This window comes from Artibeus jamaicensis, unplaced genomic scaffold (assembly GCF_021234435.1).
Source record: "Artibeus jamaicensis isolate MK-2021 breed Jamaican fruit bat unplaced genomic scaffold, CSHL_Jam_final contig_497, whole genome shotgun sequence".
Classification (NCBI taxonomy): domain Eukaryota; kingdom Metazoa; phylum Chordata; class Mammalia; order Chiroptera; family Phyllostomidae; genus Artibeus; species Artibeus jamaicensis.
In genome coordinates, this window is record NW_026521863.1 from 6,878,487 (window position 1) to 6,901,406 (window position 22,920).

At 46.7% G+C, this 22,920-nt stretch overlaps 1 protein-coding gene across 11 annotated transcripts in view; it reads right to left on the reverse strand.

Moving 5' to 3' along the window:
• The window catches only part of ARID1B (AT-rich interaction domain 1B), a 396,315-nt gene that overhangs the window by 42,646 nt on the left and 330,749 nt on the right, over window positions 1–22,920 (reverse strand). For 8 of the 11 annotated variants that reach the window (XM_053668769.1, XM_037126070.2, XM_037126073.2 and 5 more), the window contains 2 exons: window positions 15,267–15,594; window positions 13,435–13,563 (listed from right to left, as the gene is read on the reverse strand). In XM_053668769.1, coding sequence (XP_053524744.1) covers window positions 13,435–13,563; window positions 15,267–15,594 — 457 coding nt within the window. The remainder of the gene's footprint in view (window positions 1–13,434; window positions 13,564–15,266; window positions 15,595–22,920) is intronic. The other 3 variants (XM_053668770.1, XM_053668767.1, XM_037126071.2) reach the window with 1 other exon arrangement.

Here is a 22,920-nt window from a genome sequence, read left to right on the forward strand (position 1 = left end):
TCAATAGCATGAAAAAAAAGACATAGAAATCATTAAAAAGGACCAGTCAGAAATAAAGAATGCAATATCTGATATAAACAATACACTGGAATAAATAGTAGGTTAGATGAAGCAGAGGATTGCATCAGTCATTTGGAAGACAAGGTAGAAAAAACATCCGGGCAGAGCACACACACACACAAAGAATTAAAGACACACCAGAATTAAAATGACAAGGCTTAAAGAAAAGACAAGGCTAAAAGCCACAAGAGAAGAGCAGGTAGTTACATACAAGGAAACACCAATTAGCCTGTCATCGGATTTCTCAAGAGAAATATTTTAGGCCAGAAGGGGGTGGGGTGTGAAATATTCAAGGTGATGAAAAGCAAGCACCTACAACCAACGCTACTTTACCCAGCAAGGCTACCATTTAAAATCAAAGGAGAAATAAGGAGCTTCCCGGACTTGAAAAAGCTAAAGGAGTTTGTTAACACAAACCCAGTACCGCAACAAACGTTAAAGGGCTCCTTTTAAGAAGAGGAAGAAAAAGAGAAAGAAAAAAAAATAAGGAAAATAGTCTAACAATAAAATGGCACTAAATACATATCTATCAATAATCACCTTAAACATAAATGGCTTAAATGCTGCAAGCAAAGAACACAGCATAGTTGTGGATAAGAAAACAAGACCCATATATATATATATGTTGCCTCCAAGAGACACATCTCAGATTGAAAGATACACACTGAAGATATTTTATGCAAATGGAAAGGAAAAAAAAGCTAGTGCAGCAGTACTTATATCTGACAAAACAGATTTTAAAACCAAGGCTATATAGTAAGAGACAAAGAAGGACAGTATATAATGATAAAGGGAACAATCCAACAAGAGGATATAACCCTACACATGAGCACCTAAATATGTGAAGCAAATCTTGATGGAGATAAAGGGAGAGATTGAAAGAAATAAAGTCATAGTTGGGGATTTTAACTCCCCGCTGACTTCAGTGCATAGATCTTCCAGACCAACAAGGAGACAGTGGCCTTAAACCACACACTAGGTCAAATGGGTTTAATTGATCTCTTCAGAGCATTTCTTCCCAAAGCAGCAGAATATAAATACTTTTTAAGTGCACATATAATGTTTTCTAGGATAGACCACTAGCTAGGGCACAAACAAGTCTCAATAAATTTAAGAAGACTGAAATCACATCGAGCATCTTTTCTGACCACAACGCTATGAAACTAGAGATCAATCACAAGAACACCAGAAAACACATAAAGACATAGAGGTTAAATAACATGCTATTAAACAATGAATGGTCAACAATGAGATCAAGGAAGAAATCAAAGGACACCCTGAAACAAATGAAAATGAGAGTGTTCCCTGTGTCCCACTGAAACAATCCAAAATCAGTGGGACACAGGGAAAATAATCCTAAGAGGGAAATTCATAGCATTACAGGCCTACCTTAAAAAACAAGAAAAAACTCAAATAAACAATGTAATTTTACACTTAAAGGAACCTGAAAAAGAACAACAAAGCCCAAAGTAAACAGACAAAAATAATGAAGATCAGAGCAGAAATAAATGAAATAGAGTCTTAAAAAAACACACACACAAAAAATCCAATGAATCCAAGAGCTGGTTCTTTGAAAAGATAAATAAGATTGACAAACCTTTAACCAGACTCATCGGGAAACAACAAACAGAGAAGACCCAAATTAAAAAAAAAATCAGAAATAGAGGAAATAACAACTGACACCGAAGACATACAAAGGATTATAAGAAAATATTATGAACAACTACAAGCCAACAAACTGGACAACCTGGATGAAGTAGATAAATTCCTAGAAACATGTAATCTTCTAAAACCAAATCAGTAAGAATCAGAAAATTTGAATAAACAGATTACATCTAGTGAAACTGAAGCAGTAATAAAAAAATCCCCAACAAACAAAAGCCCTGGACCGATGGATTCACAGGTGAATTTTACCAAACATTCTGAAAAGAACTAATACCTCTCCTCAAACTATTTCATAAAATTCAAGAGGAGGGAAGGCTCTCCAACTCATTTTATGAGGCCAGCATCATCCTAATTTCAAAACAGGTAGACACTACAAAGAAATAAAATTACAGGCCAAGATCTCTGATGAACACAGACACTAAAATCCTCAACAAAACATTAGCAAACCAAACAGAGCAATGCATCAAAAAGATCATATACCATGATCAAGTGAGGTTTATTCCAGGAATGCAAGGTTGGTTCAACATCTGCAAAACAAAAAATGTGATTCACCACATAAACAAAACGAAGGCTAAAACCCACATGATCATATCAATAGATGCAGAAAAAGTATTTGATAAAATCCAGCACCCATTTGTGATAAAAACTCTCAGCAAAGTGGGATTAGAGGGAGCCTAATCATAAGGTCGTATGTGACCAGGCAACTGCCAGCATCACACTCAATGGGGAAAAACAGTAAGGGCTCCCCTTAATATAGGAAACAAGACAGTATGTCTGGTTTCACCTTTCTTCTTCAACACAGTACCAGAAGTCCTAGCCACAGCAATCAAACAAGAAGAAGAAATAAAAGGCATCCAAATTGGAAGGGAAAAAGTAAAACTGTTATTATTTGCGGATAATGTGATGCTGTACACACAGAACCCCATAGATTCCACTAAGAAACTACTAGAACTGATCGATGAATTCAGCAAAGTAACAGGATAGAAAACTAGTAATAAAAAATCAGTTGTATTTTATATGCCAATAACAAACTAGAGGGAAATTAAGAAAATAATCCCATTTGCAATCACTACAAAATGAATAAAATACCTGGGAATAAACCTAATCAAGAATGTAAAAACCTGTACTCAGAAAATAATTAGACATGGAAGACAGAAAGTGAAGAAGATACAAATAAGTGGAAGCACACACCATGTTCACGGATAGGAAGAATTAACATCATTACAACGTCCTTACTACCCAAAGTAACCTATAGACTCAAGCAATTCCTTTTAAGATTCCAATGACATATTTCAGAAACTAGAATAAATTTTGCAAACATTTATATGGAACCACAAAAGGCGCTGCATAGCAACAGCAATCTTGAGAACAAAGAAGAAAGTTGGAGAAATCACATTACCTAAAATCAAACTATACCATAAGGCCACATACAGTAATCCAGAGAGCAAGGTACTGGCATAAAAACAGACACATAGATCAACAGAACAGAACAGACAGCCCAGAAATAAACCCACACCCTTCTAGTCAATTAATATTCAATAGAGGAAGCAAGTACATACAATGAACTAAAGATAGTTTATTCAATAAACAGTGTTGGAAAAACTGGACAGATACATGCAGAAAAATGAAACTAGACCACCTTCTCGTACCACACACAAGAATAAATTCAAAATGGATGAAAGACTTAAATGTTAGACCCGACATCAGAAAAGGCATAGAAGAAAACATGGGCAATAAAATCTCCGACATTGCTTATAGTGATATTTTATTAAATATCTCCGTCCAGGCTACTGAAATGAAAGAAAAAAAATGGACTACATTAAACTAAAAAGGTTTTGCATAGTGAAGGAAATCAACAACATTAAAAGACAACCCACAGAATGGGAGAACATATTCACTATTACATACGGTAAGGGGTTAATATCCAAATGCCCCCGAACTTAGAGAACTTACAAAAGTTAACACCAAAAAACCCACACAACCCTCTTGCCAACAAATGAGCCAATTAAGAAATAAGCAAAGGACCTGAATAGACATTTTTCCAAAGAGGACATAAAGATACCCAACGGATATATGAAAAGATGCTCAACATCACTAAGCATCAGAGAAATGCAAATTAAAACCACAATGAGATTTCATCTCACACTCCTCAGAATGGCCATCGTTAATAACGCAACAAAACAACTGCTGGTGAGGATGTGGGAGGGAACCCTTCCGCACTGTTGGCGGGAACGCAGACTGGTGCAGCCACTGTGGAAAGCAGTATGGAGATTCCTCAAAAAACTAAAATCGGATATGTCTTTCAATCCAGTGATCCCGCTTCTGGGAATATAGCTGAAGAAACCTAAAACACTAATTTGAAAGAACATAAGCACCCCTATGTTCATTCCAACATTATTTACAATTGCCAAGATAGGGAAGCAGCCCAAGTGTCTACCAGTAGATGAGTGGATAAAACAACTATGGCACATTTGTAGAATAGAATTCTACCCGGCTATTAGAAAAATAAAAATTTTACCTTTTGTAGCAGCAGGGATGGACCTGAAGAACATTATGCTAAATGAAATAAACCAGTGACACAAAGACAAATTCCACATGATTTCACTTATATACGGAATGTAATGAACAAACTCAACTAACAAGGAAAATGGGGACAGACTCATAGACAGAGAGAAGGCTGACGGCTAAAGGCGGGGGTGGTGGGGAGAAGGCTGGGGTGAAGGGATTGAGCAAAAAGGAAAAAGGACTCACGGACTGGGACAACAGTACAGCGGTGAGGGGTGGGTACAGGGGAACTAAATGGTAATGGGAAAAACACATTAAAATTAAATCTAAAAAAAAGGAAAAGAATGAATTTCCTATAGAGCCCTTTGGAGAAGAGTAGGGACAGACAGAAGAAATGCTTTGGAAACAGACACTGCATGAGTGAAGCCACTTTATTTAAACCCGGGGCGAAGACACAGGGGGAGAAGCTCCACGGTAAAGCGTCTAGCACGTCCATGGAAAACCTCAGGCAGGCCACGTTCCAAAGGAGCGGGCTGCAGCGCCTGCCTCATTGAAGACGGTGCCCGCCTGCCGAGCACATGTGCCTTCCTCTGTGTGGATGTCACGGGAGAGGCCGTCTGAGTTACTGGGTCAGGAATGCTTGCTTACTGATTGAATAAATAAGGTAAATAAACACTGAAGTCTGGGGCACTCTTTCCCTTAAACCTGCTATCTGGACCAGGAATGTGAAACTGTGGAAAGCCCAATTTCAGAAGTTCATTCCTCGAGAGCCCCAACCGCCTGTGCACATCCCCCAGGCGCCCCATTTTCAACGCTTCATGATCACAGATGTTGTGTCCAGCACCACCCCACCGGGAACACAGACGTTCCATCCACATTCACCGTGACTCTTCCAAAGCGGTGTGAAGAGGGACAACTTCAGTCAAGATCACTTTTAATCTGGTATTTCAAAAGGGAGCACCCCCTATGCCTCCGAAACAACAGGATCACAGCAGAAGAGAAAGCTGCTGAAGTGCTGGCCTATTTTTGGTGTGGCTAATCCATCAGCGTGCCTATAAACACAAGGGCATTAGCAATTCTGGTGGCAAAATAACATTGTAATTTCAACCAGCCACCTGCTCTGGCCAGAATCAATCCTGGGAAGGTAAAGTGGCTTTCTATCAGTCAGCCAAAGAGAACAAACGGAAGTACCAAGGATTTATAATTTGTAGAGTCCTATAAAAATACACATGCTCATTTCCCCCCTTTTTAAAAGAACCTTCACACCTCTTTCACTCAGGGAGACATGCTCAAAATAACAAATTTAATCAGAAATTCTTGTATTGGGTTGAAAGTTCCCATCATTTGTTTAAGGTGGGTGTGGGAGGGGAGTGGAAAAGGGGCACAGTCTTTGTCCAAAACAACCAACCAACCAAAGTCAGATGACCAGAGCAGTGAGGTCAAAGGGCACTGGCTTGGATGGGGACAGAAAGGCATCTCAGAGGAGACCTTCGGGATCTGTGGGGGTCCATGAGGGGAGAAGGGCCTTTCTCCTTCTGGGAGGGGACAGCTGGTGGACAAGAGATGGCAGCAGACACGGAGCACAGGGCCGCATCACACAGGCTTCCGGTTCTGTAAGGCTTCGTCTGTATCCTGAGAGCAGCAATGGGAAGAGACGGGAGGTTTTCAAGCAGGAGAAAGGGCATGAAAGGATGTGTCTTTCAAAGGCTGTACGTCCTCTGACTGTAGAAGAAGGGACCCGCCGCCAGCTGTGTGGCTCTCACGACAGTCCAGGTAAGAGACGACGGAGCCCTGGAACAAGGTGTGCGGAGCAAGGAGGGCCGAGTGTGATCTCAGAGGTGAAGCGGACAGGACTCAGGGACAGATGAAATCTGCGAGCAAAGAGAAAGTGCACCTCGGTGCCCCCCAGGTGGCGGCTGGCATAAGAGGATGAAGTTGGGGCGGGCACGGGACACAGAAAGCACCGCAAAGGTCGTGAGTTCGGCTGTGGACATGTGGCCTCTGAGCTCCCCAAAGGCAATGTCGCGGAGACACTGGAGACTCACGTCTGGAAAGCAGAGTGGAGCTCTTTTCTTTCCTGCCTATGCAGGCAGGTCCTGTGCAACACTTCCCGAGTCTTCCTCTACCTCTCCCCTTGCTGTGAACCTGATCTTGTTTCACGACAGCCCCTCCCCTCAAAGAAAGCCGGAATGTGTGCAATGCCAGCAACAATCCTGACAGCCAGAATTAGCCATCTTCCACCATAAATCAGGAACTCCCTGAACCCTTTGGTAATTGCTGCATTTAAGTTGTTTTTCCTTTAAGAATGGGCAATGAGAAATGTTGTTTTTTAACAGCTCCACGAAAAAGTCCCTTTCAATAGATGAGCAGTGGTACCTTGGTTAGCACATTCTCGAGAACAGTCTCTCTAGGGGGTGTTCAGCAGATCGCTCTTCGGAGCAGACGGTCTCCCTGGCCCACCTTTGCCACAGGCCTGGATACAGTGGCGGTGCCCACGAGGCCTCTCCGTGTCTGCGGCATTTCTCCCGCCTGTCTCCACTTTCTCCGAAGAGCTGTATTTTCACCCCTGCATCTGGCGAAGCTAGTTCCACCACACACTGAGGAACACTGCACATGCTGCACAGGGTTCCTAAAAGCCTGTGACATCAGAAACATTTCCCCCTTTTTGCCAACTGCTTCACGCGGACTTCTCAGAGGTCCGACCTGTTCTCAGCTCGCTGAAATGGCACCTATTGTAGAATTTCAAGCTGCCATATTTTCTTTTCGCCTCAATGCAGGGGAACTGCCGTGAGCTGTTCCTAATGCAGCTGACTGATCTCCACCTTCTCTTGCAAAGCAACCAGGAGAACAAATTGAGCTCGAGGGTTTTGAAGCAAGAGACTTGATTATCAGGATGTGAAGAGGATGCGCAATCTGTCTGGTGCTTGAACTTTGGAGATTGACAACTATGGGTGTTCTCTTCATCTTGAAGGAGATTTTGGTTTGTTAAGCCCATTGTTTTGTTGTTATAAACTGCTGATAATTACATGAAAATGAACTCCAAGTCTTCTTTCTGAAAATGCTTCAGATATTATGCATCAGCACCTCTCTGCTGATGCCCAGAACTCTAGCTGCCTTAAGTTCAGGGTGTGGGCAAAAGTCACAGGAAGCAAAGAGGGTCCCCAAACCTGTCTGTGTCCTGCCAGAGGTGACCCCAGAACTTGGTGAATCCTGGGACAGTTTCCCACTGAACTCTGACAAGATGCGAAGGGCAGTTTTTCAACCTGGTAAAAATGACATCCACTGTCCCTCGGGGAAGAAAAATTAGTTGCCACTGGAGTCCAAAGGCCCCTTCTAACTGCTTGAAAGATATTTACTTTAAAACGTTTATCTTGAGATCAAAATGCCATGAAAAAAAGAGCACCGATAATTTACAAGGCAGGCTATTCCTTCTCAACGACAGGAGTGCCCACTGTTTACACTAGGCCATCCCCTTTTGGGGGTGGGGGCGGGGGGGTGACCCGACAAGGGATGGGGGTCTCCTTCGAGGTGCAGCACCTCAGAGACGGGAGCATGTGAGTGTGACAAATAACCAGGGGCTGTGTAGCAACAGCAGGGAGCTAGCCTGCGTGATGTTTCAGGAGGTAATTAAGAAGAACACGTAGTCCACTATGCATTCACAAACCTCACGAAGCTGTAATGGGCCAATCTGTGGGCTGAAGAAAACTCCTGGGGTCCTGAGATCACCACCCCATCTCCTTTGTCAGGGCAATGTTTGCCGATACCATCTGACAAAGAACGCACTTGTCCAGGGCTGCAGTGCCAGGAAGTATAACATAGTCATTTGCAACTGAAACAAACAAACCCTCTTATATTCTTATGGGTTTCCTGAACTACACGCAGCCATGGTCAACGAAGTTACTTAAGCAAAAACACTATTTTTTGCAGGAGTAAAATTTATTCTTTTTAAATTTTAATTGTTCAAGTACAGTTTTCTGCCTTTTACCCCTATCCCAGCCCACCCCCCCCAAAAACACTACTTAAAATTGGGTAAAAAGTTGCAGGAAAGGCTTGAAAGCAAAACAAAACAAGTCCCTCGCATCCTAGCCAGTCCCTCTGCCCCGAGAAGTGGGAGGGGCAGAGTCCAGCAAGGTCTTACCTGGTAGGTACTCAGCCAAAGGTAACTCCAGGGAAAATGAGTTTTAACTTTCAAAGCAAGGAACAAAACCTAATGTCCAGAGCTGTGCATATTTTGGTTGGTTTGAGCTGTGTAACAGAAGCAGGCTTCAAAGTAAGAACGAAGGTGCAGATCAGCAGGGCCTTAGGGAGCCGCTGCCCGCTAAGAGCCCCAGGGGCAGCTGGAGAGTGCAGCCCTCCCCTGTGATCCTCACACCATTGCCCACAACGCTTCTCGACCCCCACCTGGGAGAGAGGAAGGCACTTTCACCACTCACACGCAGTTCCTACTGCCTTCTGCCTGGCATATCGGCAAGCTTATCGGAGTTCGGATTGAGAACCAGTCAGCACATCCCAGGATCCACTTGCAGGCTGGCGATGAGGCCGGTGCACTGCTAGCTGGAGATAGGATCGCAGCCACGCTGCCCTTTACGAACTGAATACCTGGGCCTGGCTGGGCTGTGTTGCCGACTTTTCCCACGATGGGTGGACGAGTGTGCCAAATCTGGACGTGACAGTGGACGAGTGTGCCGAATCTGGACGTGACAATCCCACTTTGTCTGGTGGGAGGGTGTGCACATTTGGAGCTGGAGATGTTAGCAGGGCCGTGAGGTCAGACGCAGACGAGTGGCCCAGACGAGTCGATGGGCACACACTCCACTGAGAGACTCACAGGTCAGTGAGGGCCCCGAGCCTGTGGTGAGTATTGTGAGTTACCTATTCAACAGATGGGAAGGGCAGCACCCGGCTGCGAGGCACAGACAATCTGAATGAAGAAGACAGGCTAGGGATGGCCGGGAACTGGAATATTTCAGTTGTGAGAAGATGCCAAAAGGGAGAGTGAGAGGGGTTTTGGGAGACTTTGCTATGAGTCAAGAGCGCCAAAGCCTGAGCCACAGTCATTTCTAACTCACCCAGTGTCCTGGCCTTGGCCGGCATCTTCCTCATCCCACAGCCCTCGAGAAAAGGAGTGAAGGCCAGCGAGTCTGAGTAGTCGGCACCTTCCGGACCCTTCGCCCCGGGACCCCGTTAGCACTCTTCCGTGGAGGGAGTCCTGGAAACCCCGGGGAGCAGCGGAAACTGCAGCCAGGAGCCTCAGCCCTCCCGCGCTGGGGCCCGCTGTGTTAAGTTTCCAGGTCTCTCTCAGGGACAACCAGTCATTCGGGGACGGCCACAGACTTTAGTCCACAAGAGGTTTGCTGTATGTTTCATGCTTTGATCATGTTTTACTGCTTTTTGGTTTGAAGACTAGTGAATGTGCTTTCCAGCTGCTGAAATAGTTCTATAACTCTGAAAGGTTTGATTGAAATCATCACCTTAAAATACCAACATAATATTCATTCAAATTCTAAATTTTGAAAAAAAAAGGCTGAAAATTAAAGCACAGTATTTGGATATTGTGAACTCTTACATTTAACTGCAGAAACAAAACTATTTCAGCCTTTGAAATCTTTTCTCTTTGTCTTTTAATAGCATGACTTTTGAAATCATAGCTATTGTTTAAAAACCCAATTGTCCAAAATCCAAAGGGCTGAATTCTTAATACGAATCACTCGCAGGTTGTCCAGGCCCTGGGACCCCACTCTCTCTGGGGCGCAGCGCAGAGTCCTCGCCCCTCTTTGACGTCCAACTGTACCATCTCCATTAGCGGGTTTCCAGGCCAGTGGCTCCGGCCCATGAGCAGCCCCGCGTCACACTGGCTTCAGAGAAGAATAATAGAGAAAAAGTGCCTCGCTGGCAAATAGCAGGAGGGAATTGAATTATAAATACACTTCACTGGAGAACAGCTGCCGGAGGGGTGTGTGTGGGGGGTGCACTTGAGACACAGACACAAGGGCCATGCACCCAAAGGACAGACCAACCCGCCCGTGTTGCTGAGCGGAGGCGGAGGTTTGCGGGCAGAGGAGGACCATGGCTCGAACTCTTGCAAAAGGTCTTGGCTCAGACGCCACAGAATTTCTTCACCCTGTTACAGAGCGGCCAAGACTCAAAAATAAAATCCCCAATCTCCTATTTTACCAAAAGCAAAAATACTTTCAAATTGATTTCAACTGCGCTCATTTTTGGTATGACGTAAATGTTAAATTTACTGTGGGTCTCCACACTTGTGGTTGTGACATTCAGCGTAGAAGAACGCTTTTCAAGTTGACTTGTTGTTTTGAGGACTCAGGAGGCTGCAGGTCTTCCTCCTGGAGGCATTGTTAGTCCACTGGGAAGTCTCCTGGGGACAGCTCGAGGACGAGGCGTGGCTCGCATCGGCATCACACAGGGGTCCGCACTGATGCGGGTGAAAGTGCCGACTTCTGTCTCTACCCTCGCACGACGGGTCCTTTCTGTTGCGGCCACACCCCAGCCAGCGGCACGAGACAAAGCAACGACGGCCACCAGAAATGGACTGAAGATGAGCGTCGCCTGCCATCCCCGACCCAGGCTGTCAGTCAAGATGGACCACTGTGCTTCCCTCCGCTGCAGCATCTGAAGACTGTGACGTTAACCAGAGATGCCTGCACACCAGACGCGGCAATGCATCTTCTGAGTAAAAGGTCTATCAGTGTGTGTGTGTGTGTGTGGGGGGGGGTGTCCTGAACAACACACGCTGTTCATGTCAAATGCTGGATTTTACTGGGCGGCTAGTCCAGTCCCTGGACAATATGCTTCACCCCATTCTGTTGTAAACCCCCTTATAATCAAGATGAGGGACCCCTTCACTCAAAAGGGGAAAGACAGAAACAACCCATCTATATAAGCCTTAACCTACTCAGTGTGGAGGGCGGGTCTTACCCTTGTGGTGCCCCCGTAGAAGGGAATGGCGAGGCGGCCTCTCACAGTCCACCCACGTGCGTTTCCACTCCGCGCTCCACCCCACCGCTGAGAGCGCCCAGAGCCGGCTCGCCCCGGCCACCCCCCTCAAGTTCACAGCTCTCTCTCTCCAACTGCGCACACACTCGCTCACTCACTGCCTTCGCCACTAAGTTGCCTTCTTCAGCTTTTTCCGTCGGCTCCGGCCCCTTTGGGGTTTGACTTTGGAGAGAAGTCATACTAACAAATTGCGAATGTCTTTTCTTCTCCCAAAGACAAACTGACAACGAGAAAAGTGTCTTTTCAAACTGTCAACCCAACTTTAACCTGACAGCTACCAATGGGGGGAAACAAAAGCCAAAGCAAAAACAGGAGTTTGCTGCACGAGCTGTCGCCGTGCAGCGAAAGCACGTGTGAAAAGCCGGGTTTCTGAGCCCAGTGGCTCTCACAAGTGCACTACACACGTCTTCTCACATTCAAGCTTCGGCTTAAAAAAAAAAAAGCACAACAGGTTACGTGTATTGCAAGGGAAGAAAGATTTAAAATAGAAATAAAACTTTTCTTTTTTTAGAAAGAATACCACAGACACGAAAGACAAAATTCAGAGCCAACCAGGGTGGGGTGGCAAGGGTGAGCCTTTGCCAAGTGCTTTATGATGTTTACACAGAAACGCGGACCTCTTTCCTTTTCTTATTTTTAACGGAGGAGAAGAAGCTGTATTCTGGGGAAGCGCTCTGGATGCTGCTGGCCGAGGCGTAGATCGGATCTCCGAGTGCTGGTTACCTAACATCGATTTTCTGCCCCAGTGGAAGAGATTTTGCTCTGGTGCACGCCATTTAAATTCATTTTACACAGCTGCTTAATGTGGCTTGGCAAGGCCCGGCCACACCAGCTCCGTGGGTCTGGATGGGGCTCCCGAGGTGGGAAAGGACAGATTCTGTGCAGTAGCAGCTGATGACAGATGCTCTCCTCTCACCACGGCTATCTTCCTCCTTACTCACGCAGTGACCTTGAACTCATGCAGTGACCTTGAAGGTACCAGAAGGCAAGAAAAAGGAGGGAAAAACAACTTCCCCTAAATGAGTAGGTTCACCGAGTTCTCTAGTTGTTATTGCACTTTTAGGATTATGTTTATAGAATTTTGTTTTGTTGGTCCACATTTAAAACCATGTTTACAGGATTTAGAACTCTCAATTACAAAATTATCACTTGTTCTTGCCATCGAAATAGATGTATACTGAATATAAAACTATCAGAAAGCTCTCTGTACCACACATTTGTACCTAGTTTAGCAGTTCCATATGTTTACTCTTCAAACAAAGCGGGCTGGCTGGTCCCTACTTTAACCAAGAATGTGGTATATTTCTAAAGAAACTACTGAGTATGATTCAGTCTATGTAGGATAAGCTTATCACTACTATACAAAGGTGATATCAATCATAGTATTTTAGCTTAATAAATCACTGAGTAATAACATACTTTAAGAGTATGTTATTATCACTGAATAACATACTTTAAGTTTGTAGTAGGAAAGAGACACTTTTTGTTGCTATATGTAATTCCTGTGTTGTAATTGGTAATAGCATGGCAACACCATGGTAGGAAAACATCCTGTGTTGGATTATTTGGTGCTATTTCCCTGGTGACTTCAATACTCTACAACCCCTTGGGAGAAGGAAATAACAGAAATCTTCGGCACAGACGTCTGTTGAGTGATGACACAATGAAACCCCCCCTGAGTCCTGTTATTAACCTAGGTCCTGTCTCCGGCAGTGAGTCTCTGGTCCAATGAGGTCACTGCACTTTGAAATCGGGGGTGGGGGGGGGGGCAGGTCGCTGCAGTGGGAGGAATGACAGTCATGCTGTGGTGATAACACAATACAAATACCTAGACGACACATGACACCAGTGAAGGGAGTGATGGTTACTTTTAGGCAGACCCAGCCTGGGGTCCTCGCAGGCGGAGGGAAGGGGCCGAGCTGGAAGCCATGCAGACAGGCCTGGGGGTGCATGCAGGCTGCTACCAAACTGCCGTGCCGTGGATGAGAACAACACAGGACAACACAAACAACCACCCGAAACAAACCAAAAGAAACAAATAAACAGAACACACCCCCCTCTGAGATGGAGTTTCTTTTAGGTCTTTCACTCTCTTATTCTGGGTGTTATTTTGCAGCCGGATGGCACGTTCATTAACAGTTTAAAAAAAAAGGCCCAGGTCCCCAGCGAGTCAGGGCTGTTGCTACCTACCCGTACTGGTCAGGCTGGTGCATCATGGGAGCCTGAGAGTTGCCATAGTTGGGGTGCTGGGAAGAAAACATGGGGCGTCCGCCAGCCCCAGACTGGCTGGGATAAGCAGGCGACCTAACGTATGGTGGCCTAAAGCAGAACAGAAGAACAACTTCTTTGGATGTGCTCTGTAGACAAGTTGGAATACCCCGGTCCACCGTCATTTCCACATGTAGGTGTGGAGGGAGTGGGATGGGCTGAACCCTCTGTGCCGTGCAGCTAGGGCAGTGGGACGGGGCACATTCCTTTGGGGGGGGGGCAGGTGGGACAGAGCAAAGCAGAGGGCAGAGTTGAGAGTCTCAGATCTAATCTCAGCTCACAGTTCGGAGGGACAGCTCTCATTTTGGTCAAAGCCAAAAAGCACGATCCCCATTTAAACTCCTGGAGAGCTCGCTTGGAAATGGTCTCCCAGTTACAAACGGAAAATGAAAATGCAGAGCAGGATACTGATACATCACTTTATGTAAAATGATATGTAAACGGATTCAGAAAGGGAGCCTAGCAGGACTTTTTAATCAACATCTCTATGGTTATCTTCTTCCCAGACCACCATCCAAGGCTTCACATCAAATTTAATCAAGTGCTTTCTACTTAAACAGAAAATAATATGTGCTTTATGAGTTGCAACCGACAATTCATTTAAACATAAATTAGAACTTCAGTTGGACCAGCCAAACCCGTCCTCATAGACGGGTTGATTACAGCGGTCCCTGAAGTCTGCACAGGGTTGGTTTAGAGGTGTCTGCTGGGCTTCAGAAGATGCTGATTTCACGTGGATGAGAGAGAGGTGCAGAGTCAGGGAGCAGGAGAGATGGCGAGAGGGAGAGAGAGAATGAGTGATTTCCATTCTGATTCCCAATGAACTTTCTTATTATTTAGAGGAAACTGTGAGACTGGAGGGATCCCTAACACTCCCAAAATAGTCGCTTCAGAGGAAAAGCAACAAAGGGACACATTTAAACACACACACGCGCACACACACACGCACACACATACACAAAACCTTTATTCCCACTTGGAACAAAATCAGAACCTTCTGCCTTTTCTTCAGAAGACCCTGTTTTCATACACATCTTTCAACTTGCTTTGTTTTAAAATGAGTTTTAATGTATGTTCAACATGAAACATATTTATATGTGCTTCTCTGAAAACATTCACTTTGGCCTCACAATTTTAAAATTCAGTATGTTAATTTCATACAGGTCAAGTATTTACTTCAAGAATTAACTTTAAAATCAGGATTAAAAGCAATGGAGGATGAAGCCTTCCCTGGTCAGCTTACACTTTCTGAAGTGCCGCTGCTTTCGTAAGCACATTTTTGTGTGGGCACAAACAGAGGTAGCCCGGAGTCTAGAAACTTAGGGAGAAGTCTAGAAATCTCACACATATACACTTAGACAAACACACACAATACACATATGTGCATGTACACAGTTTCTATTTCATAAAAATGGGATGGTAGGGCAATAAGAGGGAGTTTTTTCTCAATGGTTCAGAGTCTAACTAGTCCTGGGCTCGAGACTCGCTGTTTTAAAGGGAGCCACACAGATGCTGCCTTCGCCACCGGCTTCGCGGTGCTGGTCCCGCTCTACCCACAGCGGCGGCAAACTGCTGACTTGCCCCCGAATTCAGGTTTCTTATCAGTGTCTCAGAGAGCTGGTCTGTCATTTCCTCTCCTCAGCTTTACAGCCAAGTACAGTGACGCTCCACTGCTCCCCCCACGACCCGGGCCCATGCCTGTGCCTGGCCTGCGCTCACATGTCCACACACAGACCGCCCGCCCGATGGCATACCTGCTTTGTGCTGAGTTTGCAGCGGCCTGCATCACTGCGGCAGCTGCCTCCTGTGCCTTACGGTTCACGGTTGGCATTGGTGGCCCCATTCCTGGCCCGCCCTGCTGAGACATGCCAGGAGAACTGGGGGTCATGCTGCTCATATTTCCAGGAAACGGTCTGCTCTGCATCCCAGCTGATGGCATTCGTCCCAGGGGCACAGCGCCACATGGCTGGCCTGGCCCTGGTCCATGCATCTGGTTGTTGGCATTGATGCCCACGCCAGGCCCTGGGCCACTGTAGCTTGCACCGGGCACCCCACTATACGCTGAGGGTCTGGAGTAGTTACCTAAATAAAAAGCAAACACAAATTAACGCCTTTTACTTATCACCTGGACTCGTGAAAACACTCAGAAAACATTCACTGGAAATACTTTTTGTCCAACAATATGATCAACACAGAATAACAGTCATTATTCTTATTAACTCCCCCCCGCCGTTGGTGCTGGTGAGGCCAGCAGTCTAAACCCGGGCTTTCTGCACAGCCCCAAAGCAGAGAGCCACACAGAACAGCGTGGCCTGGGGGTGGGGTGGGGACCCAGGCTCATCATGATCACATTTACCAACGGGCAAGGGGTGCTAGAACCATGTGCCGCTTCAACATTCCACACGTCCCATTCTTACAGCTCACACCCAATCCTCACTCCAGTCCCCACTGTGATGGCTGCAAGACCACATGACGGTGATGACGGGGGCAGAGAGACGAGGAACCGCGCAGACGGTCACACCCAGCCTCCAAAGCTGCGTTGGAGGAGTCCTGTGGAAACTCGACATTAGTGTCGCACAGGCGTTTTCCTCTGGTGCTGGGAACATTTTTTTTTTTGGTCAAGCACCAGAAAAGCAGACGGCTTGTGCTTAACGCCATGCCCTTCAAGGTACCTTCAAGCACTGGCATGGCACTCAGTGCAGTGAGATTCGGCACCTGGGGAGCAGGCGGGCGGGCCCTGGGAGGAAGAGCTACAGCCACACGCCCACCCACCGCCTCCCGCTCACGCGGGGACGCACGCATGTGGACTCCAAGAGCACGGCTGTGGCGGGGACCATGCCAACAGTGTGGCTTCCTCGCTCCTGCCTCACCTTTCTCTCTGGTCGAGTGCACGTTCAGTGAACTGCAAAAGGCACACTAACGCCACTCCAGCCCCTGCTGCGGACGAGACGCTGGGGCAAGCGCCTGCATCAGAGGTTTCCTTCTCTCCGACAGCCACGTGAAACACAGACACGGCCACGATTCCATCCACAAATGAAAAACCCAACAGCCAGTAGCCCAGGATTCCGGTTCAAGCAAAATGACTCAAACCCACGCAAATGACCAATAAAACGTGCTTCCAACAAACGACAGCTGAAATGACACCCACGTGGAAAGACAAGTGCTTGCAGAACAAGGGTTGGCATGTTTCTCAGTCAATTCTTGGTGCTTTCGGGAGGACACTCCTTGCTCGCACGGCACAGCCATCCTAGGCGCCAGGGCACAGAGAGGGATGCGACCCAGGTCCTGCCCTTGGGCAGCTCACCATCTATTCGTTTGCGCCGCCACGGACCCCGTGAATTTTTCCCCCACAAAATAGAAGATACATTTTTCATTTGCACCAATAACTTGACTGATTCGGGTATTTTGAGTATGTTGGCTGTCTCAGCTACTGGGTTGGCTTTGCTGTTGGCTTCTAGTGGGTAGAGGCCAGGGTGCTGCTGAACACCTTCCAGTGCATAAGACAGCCCCACGGCAAAGGATTATTCTGGCCAAAATGTCCACAGTGGTTTGTTTCACAAACCACTTCTGACACGTTTGATAGGTCCCAGCACCTTCCCTACACATGGCACAAATCTTTTATTTGTTTCGGGTGTTTACCTTTCTTGAAATAAGAAAGCCCAATACGCCAAAAATGTTCTGTATTTTCTTTCATCCTCAATATTAAGATGGATGCACAAAAATTCACCAATTTTCCTAAGTTTAAAAAAAAATGTAGCTGATGTGACAGCTGTCACAACACAAACAAAATTGTTTCGAATGATGATAAAGACAACTAAGTAACACTAGAGCCGTCGCACGGTATAAACGTGACGGACACTTGGCTCGCCCCGTGTTTGCGTGTGTGGCTCGAGGCAGAGTAGCAGGGGTGAGGCAAGAGAAAGACAGAAGCCAAGCAAGACGAGGCACTGTGACGAGCAGGAGAGCTGAGAGGGGCTCTACTGGGGTGAGGTCGGGGGTCTCCCCGGGCAGTGGAGCTGGGCCGCAAGCTCAGGAGTCCGTGTGGGGTGGGCCTGAGGCCGGGAGAGCTGGCGCGAGTGAAGGGTCTGTGTGTGCTGTCTGCAGACCCCAGGGGAGTTTGAATTGTTTCCTTCTCTTCTCTGTAAAACAAGATGGTGCTGTCTAATGTGGACTACCTGGGGAGTTTCTGGGGTGAATGGTGTAATGTAAGGTGGGGGTTTTATTGTGGGGCAGTAAGGAAGGCAGAGGAAGGGCGGGTGCTGATGGGAGGGGCCGGGGAGGCGTACTCTGCAGGGCCCTGTGCTCCAGGCTTCGGAGACCTGGGCTTACTCTGGGGATGAGGGGCTTCTCGAGGGTTTCCAGCAGAAACTGGATTGGATTGGTGACAGCAATGAAAGCAGGTACTGGATATTAACTATGTGCTAAATTCAACCCCAAGTTCTTTGTGTTAGCTCATTTAGTCCTTACACGAGGCACCGGAAGTCCCTGTTATTACAAGCCTCACTCCAGAGCTGAGGAGCCCGGCTCTTGCAGCCCGGCAGGCCTCGAGCACAGATTGGAGTCCGGGCGCGCAGCCCTGTGCGGACCACCCCAGCGTTAAGGGAAAAGCACGCTGCAGCAACAGTCACTTCATGGTCATGAAGCTGGTGCTCCTGGGTCCACACACAGGAAGCTGCATCCCCCAAAAATCTGCAAGAAAGCTGCTTGCTCTTTGTCAGGTACATCATGTGCACTGTATTTGGTCGTCTGTGAAGTATACTACTCGTTGCAGATGGTGCGTAGGTCATCGTCCCTGTAGACCACGGGCCAAAACACTTTCTGTGAAGGGCTGGGGAAGCTCCGTGGGGCAGATGGTCTCTGTCCAAGCTAGGCTGCCACTGCTGTTCCAGTGTGGCCGGAGGTGATGCGATGTATACGCAAATGTGACTGCCAGTGTTCCAATAAAACTTTATTTACAAACACAGGTGTCAGACCTAAGGGAGCCATAGTCTGCTGGTCCCTGCTGTAGACCAGTCGTGGAACAAGCTACGAAAGTGCTCCACCAGCACAGAAAGCGACTTCTTAGAGCCAGCAGAGGAGGAGCAGCAGAGCCAGGCACAGGCAATGTGAGTGACTGGAAAACAGAAGGATGGAATAGGACCAGTTCGACATAAATGACCTCTGGGGCCGCCAGCTCCTCAACTTTAACTGCATTTTTCATGAAGAAACCCTACTCTGCCTTTGCAGAAATAATCAAACTTATACTGCTTCAAGTAAAAGGTAAAAATATTCAGTGTTTATAAACTTAAACATTCTTTCTAAAAAGTTCTTAAGTTGCTTCTGAATCTCCCATCCCACGGGACCACATACAAGGTCTGTTTGCCCAAAACCATCTTGGCGGGAAGGGCGCTTTCGGCGTGTTCCCGTGGGCCGGGGCCTGCGGGCTCGATGCACCGGGAGCCAGAACTCGTCCCTGTGAGCAGGAGGACCTGTCCTCCTGCTCCTGACCTCGCTCACCTGACTTCCACGTTACCTGATGGCACCAGTGCAATCCAGCACTCCTTTCTGCCTCCTGCTTTTGTTAGAAATACATAAGCTCACTCACAGTGTGAATGCAGATGAAATTAATTCACATATTCACACTATTACTTGGTAGCTAGTTTCCACCCTCCCCAGATGCCCATTTGGTGACTCATTTGGTAAGAAACTATGCAGTGAAAACATATGCAATTCTTTGCTTTCAAAGAAAATGGAAGCACACTTTAATCTATTGTTTTAGAAAACAGGCGTGCAGATCTGGCCACTACGGATGAGGCCCACGCGTGGTTTCGCTGGAGAAGGGGCTGCCCACAGGGGGAGTAGAGCTCCGCCCACAGCCGGGACTGAGAAGCAACATCACCCCGTGGGCTGGCACCTTCGGTGTGACTGGCGGTCGGTGGCCGCATTTTAGTGAGCACAGGAAAGAAGTGACCGAGACGCTTGGCCTCCTGGAAAAGTGAGAGGCTCTCTCCATGGAGCTCATGTGCCCAGACAAAGCTGGTATTTAAAGCTTTAAATGAATGGCTCACGAGGCAGCAGTGACTAAAGAACGGGCTCCAGAACCTGGGGGTGGAGGCTGGTTCCAACGCTTCCTAGGGGCACGACCCTAGACCTGCTATTGAACCCTCCTGACCATCAGTCTGGCCACCTGTGATGATAGCAATGGGGAAGGGGCAGAAAGTGACCGGTACAGTTACCTGATAAACGACAGGCACCATCACCACCCTCAACAACAGTTACATTATCAACAACCACTAGTGTGATCTTTTCCTCATAATCTCTTAAAAACATGTGAGAAGGAGTGAAAAATGCCTCATGCCCCCACTCTTTGCTACTTGATAACGTATCTTTCTCCCCCAGATAAACAAAACTCAAAGACGTAAGCCAAGCCAAACATGAGAGGAAAAGCCAGGACTGAGAAGTGCAATCTTATTTCCATGTTTCTCTAATAGATTAGTAATTTGTTGGCACTGGCCCTGACAGAAAACAGATGGATTCAGCACTAAGCACAATGCAGGCAGCAGATGCCGGGCCGGCCCACCTCAGCTGGACGGGTCTCGCAGCCAAGTCCGAGAGCCCACAGTTTTCAAGTGGGTTCATCTTGGCACACCAGCCTCGGAAAATTGGTCACCCGGTGAATTCCGATTCCAGCCCACCGGGAGTTAGACTCAAGCACCAGAGAGAAGAAGCAGGGGCTGGACCCGACTCAAGTCACCATCATTGTTTCAGGAGGACCACAAATAAGTCTACACCTGACTCCAGAATATTTAAATTTGCTACTTATTGTACTAGCCATATTCAAACTTACTGCTTTTACTGAACTATTAAATGTTTCTACTCACACAGGGAATTTTGTTTTTCAGTTTCAATCACTCAGCAATTGCTTGTGGACATGAAAGGTTCTGTATTATTCCCCTTTGCTGGGGAGGGTAAAAATGACATTCAAACCATACAACAGACACTTTACCCTGGGTGGGAATGAATAAATGGGTAATTAGCTACATATCACAAACATATTTGTGCATCTATAGAGCTAAATATGCATTCGCTGTATTTTTTAGCCAAAGATCTTTACTTTTTTTTTTTTACAGCCATCTACTACATAACATTACGTGAAGTCAGGTTTTACCGAGTTAGAATTTACACACAATAACCACCACACGAAACCCTACAACCACCAGCATTGGCAAGACACGGGATATTTCTATCATGACAAACAGTTGCTATTTTGTGGTCAATCTCATTCCCGTGCGTGGCACCACGGATCCGCTCCCAAGGTTCTGCCTTCTCCACAGTGTCATGTAAATAGAGTCGTCCATTCGCAGGCCTTTGTGCCTGGCTCCTTTCACTTAGAGCCTGCCTTTGAAACTCAGCCATACTTTTGCACGTCAGTAGTTTGTTCCCTTTTGTCGCTGAGTAGTATCCTGTTTTGTGGACACTTGGGCTGTTTCCAGTTTTCGGCAATTATGAATAAAGCTGCTAACATTTGCACACAGGTCTTTGTGTAGACATGTTTCGTTTCTCTTGGAAAAAAAAAAAGAAAAAAGAAAAACCTAGAAACTCAAGTGCTGGGCTGGACGGTAAGCACAAGTTTAACCTCGTAAGAAACCCCATAAAAAAATATGTGAGAATTCTAATTGCCCTATGTCCTTGATATTGCCAATAAAAAGAAGCAAAACGAAAAACAGCAGCCATTCCAACAGGCATGTAGTGACGGCCACGGTGGCTTTGATTTTTATTTCCGTATGAGGAAGGATTTTGAGTATTTTTCACAGGTTACCATATTTAAGACCCTTCTTGTGGAAAAACAAAAGTTGCATTTCAAACGCCTTCCAAGTCCACCTTCCTCCCCAGGCGGATCACACAGTGCTGCTCGAGCTTCGCTGTAGGCGGGAAGCTGACGAGCAGTTAGGACCACGAATGCAGGCTCTAAATGAAAGCTGACTCACCCCAAGTCAGGCATTAAACCCCACTACTTGGAGAAATAGAGAATTTATTTTTCGAATTGATATATAAGGAGCCACATTTTTCTTAGGTCAACATGCATTTTTTTTTTTTTTTTAAGATTTTATTTATTTAGCTTTAGAGGGGAAGGGAAGGAGAGAGAGAGAGAAACATCAATGTATGGTTGCCTTTCATGCGTCCCCTGCTGGGAACTGGCCTGCAGGGAACTGGTCTGCAACCCAGGCATGTGCCCTGACTGGGAATCGAACCGCGATTGTCTGGTTCGCAGGCCCGTGCTCAATCCACTGAGCTACACCAGCCAGGGGCAACATGCATTTTTTAAAAGGCTTCAATAAAAATGCAAGAGTACTAATACTACACAAAGCTTATAAGAGGAGGAAAGACCTATTACCTGTAGTTTGATTTCGGCATTCCACCTTTGGTAGTGTTTTTTGTACGTATGTCATAAAAGTTAACTCCTTTAAAAATTTAGTTATACAGCAATACAGGCTCAATGCAGATGATTAGAGGCACAGAGAGAAATAGAAAACAAATGATCCCCAGTTTCACTCCCCAAAGACAATTCTTAAGCATTTAGTCAACCCGAACCCCGCTGTGCACCAAGGCAGGGTGGAGAAGGTGGACCAGGGTCCCTGCCTGCACCCTCTGACACGCCACCTCTGTGCGGATGGCTGGGGACTCACTAGTGAGCAGGGGCAAGGAGCTTACGTTCTGGTGGGCAGCAGAGAGGCAAGGGAGCAGCTGGAGACAAAGTGTCACAGGGTGCTGAGCCCTGCGAAGAGAATTAAAGCTGGGGGACTTATTCGCAGCAGGAGGGCACCCTCTCCAGCCGCAGGAGCAGCTCTCCGCAGACACAGCCATGGGCCCGGGGGACGGGGGTGCCCAGTCAGGTGCCAGTATCTGACATCAGGGTGGTGAGTGGAGAAGAGAGCGCTGGGTCCCAAGGGACAGGAGCATGACCTTTTGCTGCCTACGTGACCCTCAGAAAGCTAGTTGCCACTCCAAAGGTCAGTTTCCTCATCTGTAAAAAGGGTGAAAAAGACAAGATTCTCTATCTCGTGTGGTCACTGTGGGGGCAGAAATGGCATGTTGGCCATGGACAATGGGCAGAATGCCATGGAACCAACACAAACTATTCCAACATCAATAAGACAACTTTTTAATCAGTGAAATTATCTTTTTACCATATAGTGTGTCATATGCCAAGTTTTGCTTTCATAGTGAAGATATGCTAATGTACTTCTCAGGACATGAGAAAAAAGCACTGACAACAAATGTGAGAGGTGTTATTATCTTAACAGCCACATTTAGTATAAAACTGTAGAATCTCTGCAGCAGAACGAAGGAGTCTCAGAGCTGCAAGGTCACACACTGCGCCAGCGCCTGCACCCTCCCCGGCCCTGACTGGTGGCGCCCTGCCCCCTT